Here is a 21,371-nt window from a genome sequence, read left to right as displayed (position 1 = left end):
GCTAGGAGAGGAAGCATGATCTAAATGGGAAAGGCACAAAAATGGGACAGAGAAGATGTAGACTAAAATTTTCAAAAGTGCTTAAGTGACTGAGGAGACTGAGTCCCATTTTCAAAACTGACTCTGGTGCTAAGGTCTCAATGAAAGTCAATGACATCTGGATTCCTAAATGCCTATGTCATTTTTTGAAAATAGGGTTTAGGCTCCTAAGGTGTAGTCTACACCACAGACTTATGCCAGTATATCTACGTCACTCAGGAGTGTGAAAAATCCATTTCCCGGAGCAACGGAGTTATACTGACGTCACCCTCCCCCGTGTATACCCTGTCTCTCGGGTAGGTGGATTAACTAAGCTGGTGGAAGAGCTCTCTCCCGTCGTCTTAGAGAATCTTCATTAAAGTGCTACCGTGGTGCATTTGAAAATTTTACACATAAATCTTAGTGAAAGTTAATGGAACTAAGGGCTTGTCTGCATGGCAAGTTAATGCATGGCAAGCTGAGATTTGACTTCACAGCACACCAGCTTGCTGTGCACTAACTCTCAGTGTGGGCCTTGCTACTGCGCACTAAAAGTTCCCTAGTGCACTTTGATATACTCCTGTTCCAAATGCATTACATCAAAATGCACTGCAAAACTTTTAGTGCCTAGTAGCAGGATCTATAAGGTGAGTTAGTACATGGCCTCGAGATGTCCAGTTATGGAAGGCCACTAGAAATGCATGTACATGGGCCGTTTCATCAGCTTTGGCCATAAAACTATTGTAACTGGCCCCACTGCAGGGAGTCACTCTGGGTATGTCTACAGCAAAGAAAAACCTGCGGCTGGCCCATGCCAGCCAACTCGGGCTCACGGGGCTCGGGTGGGGCTCTTTCATTGCCATGTAGATTTCCTGTGGGGCGAGAGTGTCCCAGAGCTCAGGCTCCAGCCCAAGCCCAAACATCTACACATAGTTTTTCTTTGCTATGTAGACACTCCCAGAGTGACTCTCTGTAGTGGGACCAGTTACAATATTTTTATGGCCAACACCTGTGTATATGCACTACTGGTGGTCTTCCATAATTGGACATCTCTAGGCCAAGTTATCTGGAAGATACACATTGGCAACTTAACATTGATAAGTGCAAGTCACATAGAAGTTGTAAGTTCAAACAAACTGAAGGAATGTAACTGCCATAAGGTCAGTCAAGTGGGTAAAGAGACTCAGCAAACAGAGGTTGTATCATGCACAATACTGCTACTCCAGTGAGGATAAATGGAATGAAGTGTTGGCATCAAGTCTATCCTGATAAGGCTAAAGTCAATGTATTGGTTGTGCAGTATGGAGGAGGAATCTTTGCAGATAAGTAAATGCTTGTGGATTGTTCAATTCCTTGCTTGGTACATTTTTCTCTTATTTGTTAAGAGGACAGGAATTCATTCAGTGCTGCTTTAGCTGAATGTTTTTATTTTAAAATTGTAGGCTCGGGGATATGCTTTTCAGGGGATTTATGGGCAACAGCTACATATTTGTGGGCATCTGTTAGTTCAGGAAAAACTGGAGAGCCCAAAGATACCATAACATAGAGTATCGAGTTACACTAAATCAGAAGGACTGGGATTGGCAACGGGATCCAAATGTAAAATATTTTTGCAAGTCCTACATTGGTCAGTAAGAACTCCCAGTCACTGCTATCCAATGGCTGTTCAATGGCCTATGTGATATGATTTGTGGTCTCACTCTGATTCCTAGCGGACACATCAGAAAAACTACAGTCACATTTGGCAAACTTGTCAGTCTTGGCAGAGAGGCCGAGGACTAAATAGGTGCAGAAGCCAGGTTCCCCTTCCTCCCCCTGGAGATGACCTGTCCAGATAGGCATTGAGGCACATGAGTAAAACAGCATGGGGGATCTTCTACTGCCTATACCCATGCTTTACTACTTCTGAGGAGAAACATTAGTTCAGTCTCTGTTGCGGTCAACCCACTTTCAACTTGACTTGAACAGTAGGTAATGCATTTGAGTCTCTGCACTGGCTTCTCATTTGTTGGATGGTTCAGTGGTTCAGGCACTAGCCTAAGATTTGGGAAACTTGGTTTCAAGTCCTTGCTCTGCCATAGACTTCCTGTGTGACCTTGGGCAAGTCTCTGTGTCTCAGTTTCCCTTCTGTAAAACTTTCCTACCTCACCTTGGTGTTGAGAGAGCAAATACATTAAAGACCATCAGGCATTCAAATACTATGGTAATGGCAGCCATGTAAGAACCTTATATAGCTCTGGCTCACACCATTATTGCTATGCTTCCTTTTTGAATAATAGAGCAAGGACAGAATGTTTGTCTTGCTTTAAGTTTCGTGACCTAGGCTGGTTTGTGACCCAAATCTAGGACCCAGGAGTTTTGTACACAGAGAACTTAAAGAATATCCCCAATGTAAAAGGTTCTTTAAGGATATCCCTAATGTTAAGTTATTTGGGGAGAGAAGTGGTTTAAACTTTACAATCGTATAAAAACTGGGCACTTTATTTCCTGACATTGCAATTTTTTTTGCAAATCAAACACATAAAAGTTCTGGCAGCAACTCTAACGTCTGAGATCTCACATCCCTTACAGAATTTTCTTCTTAATATCAATAAATATTTGAGCTGCTTTGTTTTTAAGTAAAAAACTGAAAAAGCAGCTATGTAAAATGAATATTGAGGATCTGAAATGTCTGAACAACAAAAGTTAAACCTTGGTGATTGAAAATGATAAGTACCATATGAAAAGCTTCTTCAAACAGTTTGTGAGATTTATATTCAGTAGTGCTCTCCATATATCTAATAAAGAACTAGATCAATCCTATAGCATCTGCTAAAGATTTGCAGTAAACATAAAAAACAAGTGAATAATGATATATGTTATAACAAATATTGTCTACAGCAAGCATTATTCAATGTTAACAGCATACCTGTAGAATTAAGAGTGGTTATATTCATATGTATTTTTAAAAAGCTGTGACTTCATATATTTTTTAATCTAATAATTATGCCATTTACCATTTAACACTGGATGAAATGGGCACTGAATGAAAAGGGCAGTCATAGATCTTGCCTTCTTGACATTTGAATGATACCAACAATTAATAAGATTTTGTCAAAGAGAAAGATGAATTCTGTGTGTAAAAGTATCACAGAACAGTGTAAATCAAAGGAAGGAGACGGAATAAAAAGTCGACTTTTTTCAAAGGTATTGCACAGTGAGGAATGATTTGCATTATCTAGGAAACTCAGCTTTTTCCTTTGCAATTATATATATTTGTTATGAATGCAGCAATATTCGGTGCAGCTTTCAACACAGATAAAATCAATGATATCTGCATTTGGAACATGGGGGCAAAAAGATGCCATCTGGTCTAACATTCAAGACAGAACCATGCCTAGAGTTCACTGTGAAATAAAAAGGAAAAAAATGTGCAATTAGAGAGTTACTGTCAATTGGAATTTGGCCCAAAATCTAAAATTTTGTAAAAACAAGGTTTTATGAAACTCTATGACCAATAGAAATGCTTCCACATTTAAAAAAAAAAAAAAAAAAAAAAAAAAAAAAAAATCACTGTTTCTTAAACATTCCCCTGATATGTTTGAAACCCAGATATATAGATATTGCGGCACTACAGCCCTCGTTCTGCACCATTAAAGTCAGATGAAGTTTTGCCATTGACTTCAGTGAGTATAAACTCAAGCCCAAAAGTTGGGATTCAGCCAAGCACTTAAGCTTCTACTAGAGTCAGAGACTTTATTAATTTAATTGTCTAAGCTAAGAGAAATACACAAGTAAACAACAAGTATAAATAATGACAAGTAAACTGGATTTTTAAAGTGCTCTTATTTCCAATAAAATGTGTTACTAATAATGTTAGTAAAGAAACCTGCTTGTTTACAACATATAAAACTACTGATTCATGAATTCTAAGGCCAGAAAGGACCACTGTGATCATCTACTCTAACTTCTTGCATAACACAGGCCAGAGAACTTCCGTGAATTAATTCCAGTTTGAAGTAGAGCACATATTTTAGAAAAACATCTGAACTTGATTTAAAAATCGCTAGGGATGGAGAATCCACCATGGTAAATTGTTGCAATTGACAGTGTGCTTATAAACTATTGCTTTAAAATGGTGTAAACACAAATATGCTTTTAAGAAAGCCAGTTGAACTATTCAAATATTTAGAATAAAACAAGCATGTTATCTTGTGAATGCTAAGACCTAACATTTAAAAGTCTCAATCCAGATACAAATGGTCTGCTCTTGCTGAAGGCTGCAAATTTAACTGGATTGGGCCGGTTTTTCTTTTTTGTGGTTAATTCTCTAAAACTAACTTATTTTACTCAGCAGTCTAAATATCATAACTTATATTTACTTAAAAAAAGCATATTTAACTGGCAGAAGCAAACAAACAAAAAAGGCCATTTTAAAAGTTGCAGTTGTTACAACCTTTGGAAAGGAACCCTAGTTAGAAAAAAATTATCCATATACAATTAAGATAATATTTTAATTTTGACATGAATTTAATATTTAATCTAAAATAATAAAGGCTTTAATTTGTTTGTTTATAATCTAACTAATTTTTATATGGTTTATTTCTGCTTCCACAGGATTTTTTGAAGACCTCAGCCCAGTTCCTCAGAGATATACATATGTCTATGGGAGTTAAGCAACTAAATACCTTTGAGATCTGGGCCTTTTTTTTTTTTTTTTTTTTGGGAGAACAAGATTAAAAACCTAATACTTCCTAATTTTTTCCCCCTTCTCTTAGTTAATAGAACAATAAGTGTGGAAAATATAAATAAAATTATTTCAAAAATAACATCTTATAGAATAAAAATATACAAAGGTTTATTCACATGCTTAACTCTATAGATTGAAGTAAACAGACCACTCAGTACATAAAATTAAGCAACTGTGTAAGACTTTGCAGGACTGGGATCAAAATCAAGAGAGATTTAAAAGCAAATAGAGAGCCAATATGGAATTATCCATTATGGAGTTGTGAAAAATGGAATACAAGTCAAATGTGCATGAAATGATAGAAATATTCAGTAGCAAAAACTACATTAACCTACAAGTTTATGCACCTCAAGATTGCTTGAGGGTATGTTGTTCTTTGACAGGATGCTGAGGTGAGCAAACTCAAACCACTAAAAACTAGAAAATGCACAGTTAAGGTTGCCCATGCAATCTTAATTCTGCCCTCTTTCAACAAATGCCCAAATATGTCCCATTAACACACATGCATTAGTAGGAGCATTGCCAGCAGATTGAGGGAAATGATTCCCCTCTATTTGGCACTGGTGAGGCCTCATTTGGAGTATTGTGTCCAGTATTGGGTCCCCCACTACAGAAAGGATGTGGACAAATTGGCAAGAGGCCAGCAGAGGGCAACAAAAATTATTAGAGGGCCGGAGCACATGACTTATGAGGAGAGGCTGAGGGAACTGGGCTTGTTTAGTCTGCAGAAGAGAAGAATGAGGGGGGATTTGATAGTGGCCTTCAACTACCTAAAAGGAGGTTCCAGGGAGGATGGAGTTAGGCTGTTCTCAGTGGTGGCAGAACAAGGAGCAATGGTCTCAAGTTGCAGCTGGGGAGTTCTAGGTTGGATATTAGGAAAAACTTTTTCACTAGGAAGGTGGTGAAGCACAGGAATGGTTTACCTAGGGAGGTGGTGGAATCTCCATCCTTGGAGGTCTTTAAGGTGTGGCTTGACAAAAGCCCTGTCTTGGATGATTTAGTTGGGGTTGGTCCTGCTTTGAGCAGGGGGTTGGACTAGATGACCTCATGAGGTCCCTTCCAACCCTAATCTTCTATGATTCTATGATATTTTTACACTGCCAACCCCACAGTTGCTGAAATGTACAAGCTCTTCACTTCCTTTTACATTTACAACCCAATAATAATTCTTACCCACAGGATTCTATCCAACACTATTAAAGGACAAAAAATTAAATAAATAAAATAAAACCAAAGTTGCCTGCACCACCCTCCCTCTGTTCCTCTGATTAATGGCTTTCATGCAGGGCTGGGATGCACTGACAGAGCTGGAGGTACAGGGTGGTTGGGGTGCAGGAGAGCTGTGGAGTGCAGGGAATGAGGTGCAGGGAGTTGGGGTGCCCTGGAAGAGATGGGGGTGTGGAGTGGTTGGGGTCCAGGGAGTTGGGGTGTAATGACAGAGTTGGAGGTGCAAGGTGCAGGTGCAGTGTAGGAAGTTGGAGTGCATTGGCAGAGCTGTGGGCCTTCCACACCCGAGCCCCCAACCTCTCTCTCCTCCCTTACCATCTATCCGCATCTATCCCCCTGATGATAACCATTCTCCCTCTATTTCTCCACTCCTACTACCCTTCCCCTCCCAAAAGGCATTCATGTATCTATTTTTCCCCAAATATAATATTGCATTCCCCCTCCCAAATTGCCACCATGACTCAAATCGCAGCAACCTCCAACCACTCAGTCCAAAGCTCCTTTTGTCTGAGGTAGGGCTTGTGATTAATTTATCCTGCATTCTCTTAATTGAAGGGTGAGGTCACAGCCAGCAATCTCAAAGACTGCGATTCATCCAGCCATTACTACCCCTCAGTTTAACAGTACAAACAGCCGAAGGAAACCAGTTTCCTTGGGGTGCTCTGTAACTAAGGAACCCGCTGGTGATATAATCCCAAATTTGGGTCACTAATGCTACCCTATGTCTCCATGAAGCACACCACATTTCAAAGCAATTGGATTATCCATTTGGATTTTAGAGCACTTACAAATGTTGAGTTTAAAGCATACTGTATTGGTGCATATGCAGTGTAAAAATGTACTTTTTCTTAAATACCATTCTCAATTTCGTGAGATTTAGTGGGAAACATGCACTATCTTGGGTAAAATTTGACAGATTGAGACCATTTTGATCAGCATCACATCACATCAAAAAATTAGTTTGATTTATAGCTCTGTGCAACAAACAAACAAACCCCCACCTATAAACTTTTTAAAAAATGGCTAGTTTTTCAGGGCTTTTATGTTTGCAACCCAGGGCTCAAATGACTCCAAACTTGGGTCACTAAGCTTTACCCTGTACCCTTCCAAGGCACAACAAATTTCAAAGAAATCCAACTAAAGCATGTCCGTTTTAAGGACTTTGAAAGGTTGACCTTTGAAAAGATGTCATAACGCACTGCCACGCCACTGCCATATTAAACATTAAACTACGATCTGTTAGGGTCCGATTCTGCATTTGTCTGCACATGGAGACTTTACAGAGACTGCAGTGGCCTGATTGATATGCAAAAGCTTTGCAGAATTGGTTCCTTTGTTTTTAAGCTCCCTTGGGCAGCCATTGTGTCTCCCCTGTGTTTTGCGAAGTGCCAGACACACTGGTAGCACTTAGAAATAGTAAGTAATATTATAACAAAACTGAACATGTAGCTATATTTTATGTTACAGCCTGGTTCAAAGCCCATTGAAGTCAATGAGAGAGTTTTACCAGTGGGTTCAGTAAGCTTTGGATCAAACCTTTAATTATGTATGTTGATTTTTCTTACTATCAATGCCATCATTTTTCAATCCTGTGGTCCCAAACTGAGAGGCAAGTACTCTGATTTGATATTAATACTTTGCATTTACTGATGAAAAACTGAGACACAGGGTAATTAAGGCCCTTATCCTGCAAGATGCCAAGTGCCTCCTCTGTGGTCCTGAGCCACTTCAAATCTACTGAAGCAAATAGTAGTTAAGAAGGTGTAGCACCTCACTGGATCAGACCCTAGATGACTTACCCAAGGTCACCAAGAGACTAGAAACCAGAGGTGAAATCCTACTGCAGACAGTGGAAAACTTTCAAGTTTTGCCTTTAACTTCACTGGGGCCAGGATTTCGCCCCAGGTCTCTGACTCCTAGTCCTTTCCTCCTAACTATACAGACCATCCTACTTCTTCAGGGGTTTGGAAGAGTCAGGATTTTGATGTGTTTCTTTGAATGTTTAATATATTTAAAAAATCAAAAGTTATGTTCCAGGGGAGGCAAGGGGAGCTATGCCTTAATCAGGCCTTCAGGATTGCTCCTAAGGGCACCTGCATGGCTCTCGTTGTCACGATTAGGATCTCAGTCAGCATTTACAAATTTGGAACTAATTTACAAACTATTCTACTTACAGTTTACATTTGTAAACTAGATAATTGTACAGCAGTATGTAAACACTGAGTATTGAAAACTCAGCACTTTAAAAAAAGACATTTAAACCATGCTACTTGCCTTGTCCATCTTGATGTTTAAACCTCTGTGCACTGGTTTATATAAAATGGGAATATTTTGGTTCATTAGATTGTTTGTTTAAAAATGTGGATATTGTGTTTTGTGTGTTCTAAACATGGAATTGGAAACATAAGAATGCAGCTGGCAAAAAATGCTAAAAGTTTTTTGCAAAATAATGTAGGTTTTTCTTCAAAAACCTGAACATTTTAAAGAAAAAACCCTGCCATTTAAAAATATGCATGTTTTTGTTGGAAAAATGTCAATGAGCTCTACATATAATAATTATATAGGCAAATTATCTTCCATGAGGAAACTGTTTCACACAGGAAAAAAAAAAAAATCGTATAAAACTAAACTGCCTGCGTTAATCTTATAAATAAAAGATGTAAGTAAAACAGCCTGTTTAGCAACAATATCATGGTGTCGGTTGTGTGTTTTTGTGCTTAGACGGAGGACAAGGAGATTTTGGTTTTTTTATTGTAGCGGGTGCAGGTGTTTGTTTTTAAAAGGGAGAGAATATATTAATAACCAACCTTTTGTGTCCCCAGCTTCACAAGTCTTAAACTGTGTCTGTGAAATCGCTGAAAGGTACTCAGGAGACAGAGGCTGTAATCCACAGGATTCCTCCGGCTGAATTAGCAAACCACAGTCCTAAATTACAATGAAATTAATTAAAGTCACAGTACCATATCCAAAACATTTGACAATATGCATGGTGTGAAAATCTTTTTTCAAAGACAGTTACTGGGGAAAAAAAAGTTATTTGGATTGATTTGGAAATCCATTTGTCCTTCTCCATTCAACTCATTTTCAAATTTGCAACGAACTTTACCAACCCACAATCAACACATAAAAGGTTGCACTGAGCAGTTCCCTGTGCATCATTTGCTAGTGATGTGGGGCACTGTATAAAATAAATATACTTTATATTCTAACCCCCACGTAATTCTTACTTACTGCAATACTAATTATATATGGAAAAACCTACACTCCCACTAAATATGTTTACTTGATGATATGTGTCAATTTAGCTTTAAGAAATGCATGTATAACCAGAATCTCATATCTTCCTTCTTCAAAAGAAAGAAGGAAAGACTGACTGAGAAAGAGAAAAGAGGAATCTCAAGAGGAACAAATGACTGAGCTGCCAGAGGGGCTGGCTTGGAAAGATTATTAGCTGGGGTAGGAGATGGAGGTAATGAAATATAATTTACCTCAAGACTAGGTCACACATACTATAGACAAAAGGAAAGCCCAAGAACTATCCATATACCATATTTACATGAATAATACTCTATGCCAAAGAATGCTTAGAATTAAAAACATATTTTTCTTACAAAATAAGCATTGATTTATTTTCTTTTTCATATCTATAGAAATATGTATGTGAGCGCACTGAGATCTACAATTAATACACATATAATCTTTGTATCTAGAAATACAGATAAATTATTCAACCTACAGAAAATACTGAAGCACTAAATTATGCTGATGGAAGTATACACTGTAAACACATTTTGTTAAACGGCCTGGCTTCCTTCAAATTTGATCATTTCTACTAAAAGTTGTGGATTTCAGAAAACTGTGTAATGGAATTTAATTGTTTGGCACTTTAAAAATCTGGCATAGTGATCATTTTAAAATTAAAAGTCTTAAAGTTTATGGGTGAATGAGTTTCATGAGCTTCAAGGAAATGAGTCTGTCTGAAAATTGTTGTAGGGCCTGATCCTGTGAGGCACCATTAACTTCCAATGATTTCAATGGGGCCATTTGGGTGCATAAATAATTATTGGCATTATTAAGACTTAGCAGGCTTGAGCCCTTATGTTTTAGTTAATTTATTGTCCTGACATTGTTCTTGCTGCTATAATATATGACCGTCTGTGCTGTGGTATAACTGATATAATTTGTATCGTGCTATTTCTGACATCAAATTTCTATATTATAGATTTCTTCATGCATAAAAAGGTGGTTGAATCCCAGCTTTAAGTACTCAGCTCAACCTTAAGTATGATACTGTGGACAAGAGCCTCCATAATACATTGGAATTTTTTTGTATTAGAACTGTGAAACTGAAAAATGACATACTATAAAAATTAGAAATAATAATTTTGTTTTTATGATGTTAAAAACTATTAAAATCTCACTGCAACATATATTAAGCTATTTCTATTTTTAAATACATTTAAATACATAAATTAAATATTATTCTTTTGCAGTTTCAGTACTCTGTAATTTGAGTTTTAATTTTACATAGAATTGTTACTTTTAAACAATTATAAACATACCATGAAGTGGCAAATATAGTTTAAATAGATAGAATAAAACATAAAAAATGAGCATTTTAAAAAAGGATTTTTCACACTTCGAAACTGAAAGGGGAATAAAATGAAATGTTTAAAAGAAGGTAGAGAATTGATAGTTCCCCTGTTCATTGAACTAAAATGGTTTCTGTTTAATTCTTTTACATTTTTCTTAAATGACACTAAAATAAATATGTCTACTGACATATTTAAAGTATTTACTATTGCTTCTAAAATTCACAGCAATCAAACTATTCAGGACATTATATTTTAATATAATATACTTTGCCTTCACCTCCAAATTAGAACAATGAATGAATGACAATTAATTAGGTCTTTAGACGATTGGGATGAAATCTTAGCTCCATTTAAATCGAAGGATTTTTGCCACTGACTTGAATGGAGCCATGATATCACCCTTAAATTCATTAAATACTAACGTGCCTTGATTTTTGCTGAGGTTACTCTAACGGATACACCGAAAACACAAAAGCAAAGAGCTTTCTCATATCAAATCTGATTCAAAGCCCCTTCAAATCAGTGGAAAGCTATCATTACTTCAAAGTGTTTTGGATAATCTTAACGCACAAGACTCATTGTAGTGGGAGACAGCTGTACCTTCGCTTTCTTTTGCACTACTACTTTACTCCCTGTTTAGTGTTTCATAGTTAGAGAAAGCTGATATAAGCAAATGAATGATACTGAGTTCTTCTAGTGTCAAACCGTGATGTCCTCTGGAGTCTCAGGGTCTGGACACACTGTACAGATATTTGACAGTATCACTTAAACTAACATTAACATCAGAAAGCTTTTACCTCTCAGCACAACAATTTGCACACGGCTTCGCAAGAAAGGCCTAAATTCCTGAATAGTCTGCTATTTGCTCTCAACACAGTGCCATAAGATAACTTAACAGGGATTTTCTTGTTCATACTTGTGCACAGTGTAGATGTTTAAACAAAAAATATATTCTTTGATTTCGATTGCATTCACTGGGTGATATCATCAAGAGCAAATTTTGTCTGGCCAGCTTATATTCACGGAGTCAATTTCGCTTATTAAAACACATACGGGTCTGAAATACACCACCAATTTTCATGTACTACTGAAAATCTTTAAACTATGCAGCATCCAAATCTTGGAGATCACTATTTTTGTTTAATAGAATTCTCAACTCAGAGCAGCCGGCTGTGAAAAGGTGTGGTACCTGCAGTACTTGAGGGAGGGCTCATTTTTGCTTTTGCAGTGAGCCAGTCTTTTATGATCAAAGACGTTTAATATTGCTATATAAAAATGGATCTGAGGTAGCCCGAGGTCAGGAACTAACATTTACTCTAGCTCCATGTATGGTACATTAAGGGTTTTATTAACAGCTTGTGGATTTGTCAAGTTCCCTACAGGTTACTGCAATGCCATGAAACCTCTCTTGCCATGCCCAAAGATGAAACATCTTGTGATCTTCAGTATGTTTACAAACTATCACTCAATGCAAAGATGAGAGCCAGCCAAGCAAACTTAAATGATATTTTTCCCTTGGTGTCTGTTCCAGTGAATACTCATTTTTAAAAGGCAGACAAAAAAGAGCCTTGAACATCTGGACTGAAATCAAAAGAAAGCTCCACTGAAATACGTATTTCAATACATAGCTAGAATTGAATCTTCATATGACTAGTTTGGCATTTTATTAGTAAACGTTGCGTTTATCTTTACAGAAAGTTTCTGAGGCAATAGCGAACAAAAAGACAGCAAAGTTTTCCCATGTATGTCTAGATAGCTTTCTGTCAACCTCAAGTTTCAACCAAAATTTAAAGAAGGAAAATTTCTGGAATCCATGTGTTTTGTGAAGAGGAAATCATATCACTCTACCACGGTCTAGAGTGAGTATAGTGAGTGCTCCTTCATAAGAAGCATCAATTCCAGCCTTTAAGCACCCCCCCCCCCCCTCCAGTTTTCAGCATATTACCATACAACTATATCAGGTTATTAATTTAAAGCTAATAACTCTGGATGTTTTGTTTCACCTGGAACATGAGATAACAATAGGTCATTATGTAGTTACCAGTGCCCACATTATAACTTTTAGTCCAATCGTCAGAGCACTCTCCTCATAAGTGAGAAACCTCAGTTCAAATTCTGTCTCCCACTCTGGTGGGGGGAGAAGGGGAATTGAACCTGGGCCTCCTACATCCCTGGTGAGAGCGCTAACCACTGGACTAAAACCAGTACATATTCCAATAAAGAGAGCTGCAGCCTTTGAGTTAGAATATTTTCCCCTGATGTCTTATAACTACATCCTGAACTAAAGTTAACATATTCCCAGATCATTTACCACACACAGCTGGGAGACAGGAATAAAACAGACAAATCTGTTTTCCTAGGGCACCTACAGATCTAGCTTTGTTGTAATTTTTTCAAAAAACTATAATGGTGTCTAATTTGGCACTAATAGATTTGCAGCACACTTGCTGTTTTAATCACAGAAGTTGATTTAAGGGATTTTTATTAATCATCATCTCTTTCAAAAGATATTGATTAAAGGTTTGCCTTATGGTGCATAGCAGATTCAAAATACAGTTTCCTTACAACTTGATGACTTACTGAAGTGCAGACTGCATGCAGGTAGGTAGGTTTCAAACATGGAGAGAAATAGATTGCGTACAGTTACTGCCAAATGAGCAGCCTGAAGTTAGAATTCACCCCTGCGCACCGCAGCAGAACTGCTCACAGCAATCTAACTCCTTCCTAGCCATTTCATTCACATGGAGTAATCAAATAGCTGAACTAGCCCAACATCAAAGGGAACTAATTATTTTTGAAAACTGGATAATGTGTGCATGGCAGCACTTGTTTGATTGCACAAGACCATGATAAGTGAGACTGAACTACCGCTTCACTTTGCTCAATACTGAGATCAGTAGAGCAAAGTCATGGGCAAGTTTAGTATTGAGGAAAAAGGACACTTAAAAAAAAAACCACACAGTTACTTAAAATGCTACTTCTACAGTACCTGGATAACCACCAGATAAGGACCTGATTCTGCAAGGTGATGAGCAACTGGGGATGCTCAGCACTGCACTGGAGTAGTCCTTTATATGGCTAAGCACAGGGGTGGCACTGGACGGGGGGGGGGGTTTGCAAGGGCTATAGCCACCCTAAAATTTGCCTTAGCCCTCCCACATCCCCTGAAACCCCTCCATAGAGCTGCTGCTTGTTTGCCACCCAGCTCTGAAGGCAGCGTCGCCACCAGCAGTAGCACAGGATTAAGCCCAAGCAGGAAGTTGGGCGGGCCAAGAGCAGCCCCTGGCCTGTGTCCCCACCCACTAGGGTGCACCGCTCAGGGCAGGTGTAGGGTCCGGGGCTCCTCACAGCTGCCCAGATGGATCTGCTCTGGCCCAGGCTCCTGGGTTCCACCCGCCAAGTTTCCTCCTCCCTGAGGGCTCTGCCAGCCCCGGAGCCAGGTTCCCCTGCCTGGGCAGCTGTTATCAGCTGCAAGTAGTCAAAGGGCGGAGGGACCTGAGAAGCAGCCACCACCATGGGGCCTCAGCCACCAGCAGCAGCAGGAGGAGACAGGGAAGCACTGTGGCTGCCCGAACCATGGCACCAGTCGCCCTGAATTGCCTGGCTTCTGGCCTCTGATCTGGCCATGGGGCTGGGTGAGGGGAAGGAGAAGAGGCTGGCACTTAGCTGAAGAGGAACTGGGGTGGGGCCACAGAGAGGGGTGGGGCCTAATGGCGAGTGGGGGCACAGGTCCCCAATTTTCTGTCTAGCCCACCTCAACCTCCCCCCCACCACCAGTAAGAGGTTGGCATCACCCCTGGCTAAGCATTCCCCTTCTCCAAGAGGCGGCATAGTTTTCCTACAGTGCTTTACAGTAGTGTTGATTCATATCTACATATCTCAATTCTAGGCCACAAACAACTGGCTCTTCATGCCCCTGGCAATAAAATCTGCATCCACTTTAAGGCCCCTTTACACTACCAGAGCTGTGTAGAAGGAGCCTTCATCATAAGTAAGCAGCAAGTCCATTGTAAAGAGTTTCTTGTAAAGCAAAACAAAACAAAACCAGATGTTGCCTTATTCTGCCCTAGCCCACTCTCTGGGCAATAGATTGAAGTTGTTTCACTGGCAGGAAACTCAGGTGAACCAAAACTAAATAAAAGGTTATTAATCAGTTGTCATCATTATCTGTTGAGTTCTGGTAGTTGGCTTGGCACTGTCAGATAGTTAGATCCTGCAAGGTGCTGAATCCCTTCCAAAAGGTACTGAATGTCCTGTACTTTAATTGACCTCAGTAGGAGCACGTGGGCACACACCACCACCCAGAATTGAGCCTCGGTAAGCTTAGCATACACCTCAGCAAAACAAATACAGCAAGTTCCAAAAGAAATGTTGTAATCCCTGGCAATATTCTTTTTTATAGTGAAATACTGACCTTAATATTAAACTTGCAATTGAATGCTAAATGCCAAACAAACATTCATCTTGAACTGTTTAAGGGAAGTGTCATTAATTGCTTACATGGAATTATGGAAAATGTGCAACAGATAATGTGGACAAGGATATCTTTGAATGCAAATTTTGGACTGAGCTCTGCATTGTGGGTTCTTGAATGGTGGCATTTAAAGGGCCTGATCCTGGGAGGTGCTGAGTATCTAATGCAAGTTGCTGAGTCCCCTCAGTTCCCATTAATTGCTCCTCACAAGAGGCACTCAGCACTCTGCAGGATCCATCCCACAAACCTCACTGGCATGAAGTCTTCTTGTAACAAGGGCAGCTCTCCAGCTTTCCCTGACATAGCAGCACAGCACTCAAATTAAGGTGTAGTCTCACCCAAAGCAGATGGAGTCATAAAAAACGCAATGCTAAGCCATTTTAGACTATTTGAAAAAAAGCAGACCCGGAAGGAAAACATTGAGCATAACTTTATACCAATTTTATCAGGAATAACTTGCCATTCTTCAGCATCCACATGTGTAGCCACTGGGGAGTTGTCTGACCACATGTTTTTTGCTCCATATATGTCAACTAAAGCAGAGATCTTTAGTGCAAGATGTAGCACTCTGGAACATTATGTGGATTTCTGACACTCCCTAGAGCATTTAGGGCTCATAAAGCAAGGAATGATTTACCTTGAGATTGGAGTATGTTCATCTGTGTTTTATACACTATTACTGATATTGTTCATATTATGTAAAGAAAGTTATATTAGTTATTTCAGACCAGCATTATAGAATTTCACAAGAAACAAATAGCACTTCTAAACACTAATACACTAACAAATATATAGCTTTTAATCCATCACATAACTATGATTTATCACAGCCAAAAAGCACATCTGATTTGCTTTATACCTTACTGAAATACACAACATATGCGACAGAGTCTATTGCACAATATTCCAGTCAGTCAGGTATATTGTGTTGCTGAGCTATGAAATTTAGAAGCATCCTGATTATCAGATGATGCAAACATCGACAGTACAATGGCCAGACATTGTGGCAAAGATGTGCAAGCCTATCACAGCCCTACATCCAAGATATTGAGATATCCCTGATATTACACAGCTATACTCAAATACTTTGAAGGGCAATCCCTGATCCAGATTATACAATGAAGTTCTATTTGTTTGTTTTAGGTACCAACTAATCTGCTACAGATAATTCTATTTCTTGTTAAGGGATCACTATACATGACTTGGAGGTAAGAGAATTACTGGAGAGGCCATTATGTTCTCTAACATGAGAATGAAGGATCTTGGGTTAAAACAAAATCTAGCTCCATGTATCAGGATAGCAATTGTCCTAACAATGACCAAGTGCTTCCAAAAATTAGCTCTACAAATCCCTCTGACAGACAGATCCATAGAGTTAGCTCCACATTTGTGAAAGGGCTGAATCTGGATGTTTGGGCAGTTATTGCAGCCCGATGAGCAGAGCTCTACTGAAAATTTGGCTTAGACACTTCTCCCCCCCCCAACATAGAATATCTTAAACCTAAAGGCAAACTGCCTTAACAAGAGCATATAATCAAACAGTTTATTTAAAAACTTTAATCAGTTTTAAGCAAATGTTTCCTACATTTTTTAAAATATTCCAATCACTAAGGATTGCAGAGAAAAGTCACATCCCCACTACTCTACAATACAAATGTTAAAATAAACTTGGGTTTTGGGATTTGTTTTTTTAAAGGATTGTGTGTTTGTCAAGTCTGCTATTTGATGTTTGTAGAGTTTACTTTTTTCAGTCAGAAATGAAGACACTCCCAGTTAAATAATTTGGTAACTTTAACTGAATAAATAGCTATAATTTAGCACTTTCAACTTACTATTTAGTCTGGTTATCAGTCACAGTTTTGGTATGTCAAGATATGATATTTTTAGCATCAGTAGAGTAAAAATGTATATTCATTTACATTAGCTTTCGTCAGTCTCAGGAGATTTTGCGGGGAGATTGTATCTTTGAATCTATGATCATTTACTTTTTTGTTATACAAGAATTTTTAAAAACTGCAAATCTCAAACTACTTATTTGAATTCCATTCTGCTTTATAGGGGAGCTGCAATATTAAACAGAGGGAGCCATTATAGGAAAGCAAACAAATCAACAGTAAAATCCACTGAAACAAAATTCTTATTCACAGTGTGAACTGACCAAGGGTGCTCTCAAATGAAATGGTAACAGAAACAGCAAAGTACTAACACCCAACCAAGTGGACCTTTCTGAGAATAAATTATAATATTTAGTATGCATGGCACCATTCATCTTTAAACACAGGGCCAACCTATTGCCTGGGCAGAGGGGAGATGCAGATGGCAGATGTGTAGCTGTTGAGGGAATAGGCAACTTATGTAGATGGTCTCCCTGCCCCAACCAACCACATGCAAATTTATGTCCAGTCTCTCTCATAGTGGGTGGGTAAGTGGTGAGATTTACTTCAGCTCTGTAACTGCAGTGACACTCATGTGCCTCCGGCCAGAGGAAGAGTTGAGATGGGACCCAGGTTCCTAAATTATTTTGAGAGAGATAGAGGGTTGATCCAACAAGGTGCCCAGCACTTCACCTCATGCACTTTAAGCAAATGAGTATCCTCCTTTAAATCAATCCCATTCCCATTTCAAATCAATGGGACTACTGCCATGCTTATGGTTGAGGACTTGCATAAGTGTGTTTTGCAGGACTGGGGTCCGAGCACTCAGCACCTTGCAGAATCAAGCCTTCCCCCTGTAGCTGGTGTAAGGAAAGGGGATTTTTTGCCCCCAAAAGCAGTTCTCTCCATCTTCTGTCCCTGGCTGACAGCTCCATTGCAGAGCTGTCAACCAGGAAATCTCTCCTCAGGATACACAAATCTCTTCTGAAGCTGCAAGTCAGTCAGCAGAGCTGTTGGAAATACAGTACACATGCTCAGTGCCTCTCCTGACTAATCACCTAATTGCCCTATAGGACAGCTGGTTTTAAAGGTGGCCTTGGTCTCTGGCCCTTTGGAAGGGGAAGGATGTAGACTGCTAGTGACTTCTCAGGGAGTTTGTCGCTGTAAGGACCTCAGGAACTGGCCTTTAAGTAGGAACTGCTTCAGATAAATAATTCCCTGTACCTAACCACCCAAAAGCTAAACCAAACTGAAATCTGAAATGGTTAATTAACTTTTGTTTTAAACTTATTTTTCATGCCTCCCTGTGCTTCTGGGTTTTCTTTCAGACGAGAAGCAAGAAAGCTGAAGTACATCCCAAAAGACTAATCTTGAAGCATTTCTGGTTTGACAGTAAAAAAGCAGAATCAGAAATTCTACAGCAGGCATTGTGTCCATGAGATTTCCAGACCAATTTTAAAGGCACAAGAGGCTGAGATAAGTCTGGATTAATTCTGGATGAGTATAAGTTCTGGGGTGCCTACCTGAACTGAACTCAAAATCTTTTGAAACTCCCCTGACAATTAGAACATTATCAAATAGCTTCAAGTATCAACCAATGGAAGATTCATTCTAATGTAAAATTGTATGCAAGTCATCAGGCAGAACCAACAATACAAACAAATCTTACCCAGCAAAAGGAAGACAATAAAAATGTATAACCTGAAAGAACACAAACATAAAATATATATATGATATACTATAATGATATACTAGATGGAAAAGAGCCATTAGGTAAGAAATGTCTAGTTTATCTGCCTGTTACTTCAGGGTTGCTCCTTGCAACAGGTGTTCTCAACCTAAGAGTCATGACCATCCTATCCTTCCCACGTTGCTAAAGGGCTAGATTCAGTTGGGTTAGTACTAGTGGGTAAGGTTAGGATCATCCTGGTACAGACAAAGGTCGGGAACTGCTACTGTATTACATACTTCCTAGTACTTTTCCCACTCTAGTTTAGAATATTATATTGAACAAGATAGTGAGTATATATATCACCTCCCTCTATTGGATGGAATGAGAACTGCTTCCAACAGCTAATGGAGAGCCTCCTTTAGCTCAGATTCTAAGGCTATGTCTACAATGACGATGGCAAAGTCACCACTGTCAGATCGACTTATCTGGATCGACTGAGCAGCCAGTGAAGACCCAGTCAGTTGATCCAGAAGTCAACGCTATTAATCCACCCCCACAAGTGGCGTAGCGCTGCATCGACGGGAACACGGTTCCCATCAGTGCAGTGCAGTGAAGACAGCATGCAGAAGAGAAGCACAGCAGTCGACGGGAGTTACGCAAGTTTTCGGCATAGTTTGCATAACTCCCATCGACTGCCGCCGAATCACTGGGGTAAGTGTAAATCAAGCCTAAGTCTGAATCCTTGGGGGAGGATCTAGGTTCTGCCTAGATTTTTATTGTGAAGTTGCAAGGGGTCCTAGTATGCAGCAGTGACAGTCAGGAAGTTCTAAGTGGGCACAGATTTCTTACAGTGTGATAAGAGAACACTGCAATAACTAACTACCGACATCAGGTTTCTGCCTATTTCCCCTTCTCTATAGTTTTATTGGTGAAAACCCGACATTTACAGCCACATACACTGGATCTTCTTTATCTCTTTAAATCAAATCTCCTAGCTTCTCAAAAAGACTTCACTGGTTCATCAAGTTCTGAAACCACACCAACAACAAAGCTGTACCAAGAGAGTTTTCCCCCCACTTTTGACAGACACCTATCCCTAAGATTCAGAAACACGAAGCAGGAAGGTTGAATGGTCTATTCCCCTTTCCCTTCAGACCCCATAGCCCTCACCTCCAACGAACACCAATATTTATAAGGGAACATATTTGTAAGAGACAAGCCAGGCCAGGCTGGGGCTTTAAACTCAGAAAGAACCAAGAGGAGGTGGGGGGCAGAATGACACTGATTTTATTTATTTGTGTCCTTGTATTGTATGTGAAAGTTAATTTGCTATAATTCACATTACCATACTGTAATATAATAAAAGTACACCATAACTTTCACAATTCAGATCTTATGTTTTAATTCTTTTGGACCAAGTCAGAGTTTGTTTTAACCTCATTGTATAAATATACAACTCATTGTATAAATGAGTGACACAAATTTGTGACTTAGGGAGGTTTCAAAACTTTAGAACAGTGTTTCTCAATTAAATTTGGCCACGGAACCCTTTTAAACTCGATAAATAATTGCGGAACCCCCCAAACTCTTAACAGTATTTTTACATATGGGGCCAAATAAAATTTCAAAATAAGCAATTAAATGACACTTACACTCGATAGCCTCCGCCGAAAAATCTGGGACATCTTTCCTTTTTCGGCGGCGCGGAGAACAGCTGATCGGCGGCGCGGAGAAGTGTTCCCGCGGAACCCCAACAGTGTTCCCGCGGAACCCCACTTGAGAAACACTGCTTTAGAAGGTGAAGGAAAATCTCTTTACAAACCATGATCTCACAGAGACTCAAGCAGAAATGTTATCTGAAGTGATTTTCTTTATTTATTGTTTATTTAAATTGGAAATAACATTCCTAAAAGACGATAACATGCTGGACAAAAGACAAAACCCAAAGGCTGACCAAAAATAAATAAATCAATTTTAAAAGCTGGAAAATTCAATTGTGTTTTATTTATTTAAGCTTCTTTACTGTTCTCTTTAGCCCTGACTCTTTTTTCCTTTCTTCCACTTTCTGTCCCAAAACTAATCTTCATGTAGAAAAAGCACTAATCCCACTAAAGGGCTTGAACGTACACCATTAAAGTCAGTGGGAGTTTTGACATTGACTTCAGTGGAAAAAGGATCAGGTTTTAAGTGTGTTGAACCATCTAGGATCTTATTCTTCTCATTCTGATATACTGTATATCCTACAAATCATCTTCCGTTTCTCAAGGGATTTGTATTGTGTATCAGATGTTCAACAGCCCTAAAGACATATTGGCATGAGGATGAGGTTTTGATAAGAAGTATAACACATTAGCAATTTCACATATTTGCATTTCCGTGGATAACCCCGCATTCCATCACAGAGTTTGTGCTGCCTCACTGACCTCTTGACAGCTCTTAAGCACGTGTATCTTTACACACATGAGCAGACTCATTGACTTCAGTGGGATTACTGAGATGCAAAAGCTATAGAGCATGCAAATTGGGAAAACTATACAGGGTATAGAGAATGTCTTTCTAAGCCATTCTCTCCATCTTTTTCCTTTGGTAAGATTCAAACCATGTAGAACTGAGGACTATGATGAGGATGAACGTATGCATATAAAAAACACCAGGATCACAGATAAATGTACTCATACTAGTTCTTAGGATGCCATCTCAGTTTTCTGTCACCTCATCGTCACATTTATTTCTTTTAAGTTTTCTAGAAAGCTTAACAAGGAATCCTGTCAAAGGTACAAAC

The 21,371-nt window shown here is 39.1% G+C and overlaps 1 protein-coding gene across 2 annotated transcripts in view; it reads right to left on the bottom strand.

Moving 5' to 3' along the window:
* CPED1 (cadherin like and PC-esterase domain containing 1) overlaps positions 1 to 21,371 on the bottom strand; it is a 169,872-nt gene that overhangs the window by 22,059 nt on the left and 126,442 nt on the right. For both annotated transcript variants that reach the window (XR_010922862.1, XM_067564278.1), the window contains exon 18: positions 8,782 to 8,899. Coding sequence is in view for 1 of the 2 variants with exons in the window: in XM_067564278.1 (XP_067420379.1) it covers positions 8,782 to 8,899 (118 nt within the window). In the remaining variant the exon portion in view is untranslated. The remainder of the gene's footprint in view (positions 1 to 8,781; positions 8,900 to 21,371) is intronic.

Source organism: Emydura macquarii, unplaced genomic scaffold (assembly GCF_026122565.2).
Source record: "Emydura macquarii macquarii isolate MOO-44397 ecotype Brisbane River unplaced genomic scaffold, CSIRO-AGI_Emac_v2 contig_2636, whole genome shotgun sequence".
NCBI classification, from domain to species: Eukaryota; Metazoa; Chordata; order Testudines; family Chelidae; genus Emydura; species Emydura macquarii.
The sequence above is the reverse complement of the archived record's forward strand: the minus strand, read 5'-3'. Positions and strand labels throughout refer to the sequence as shown.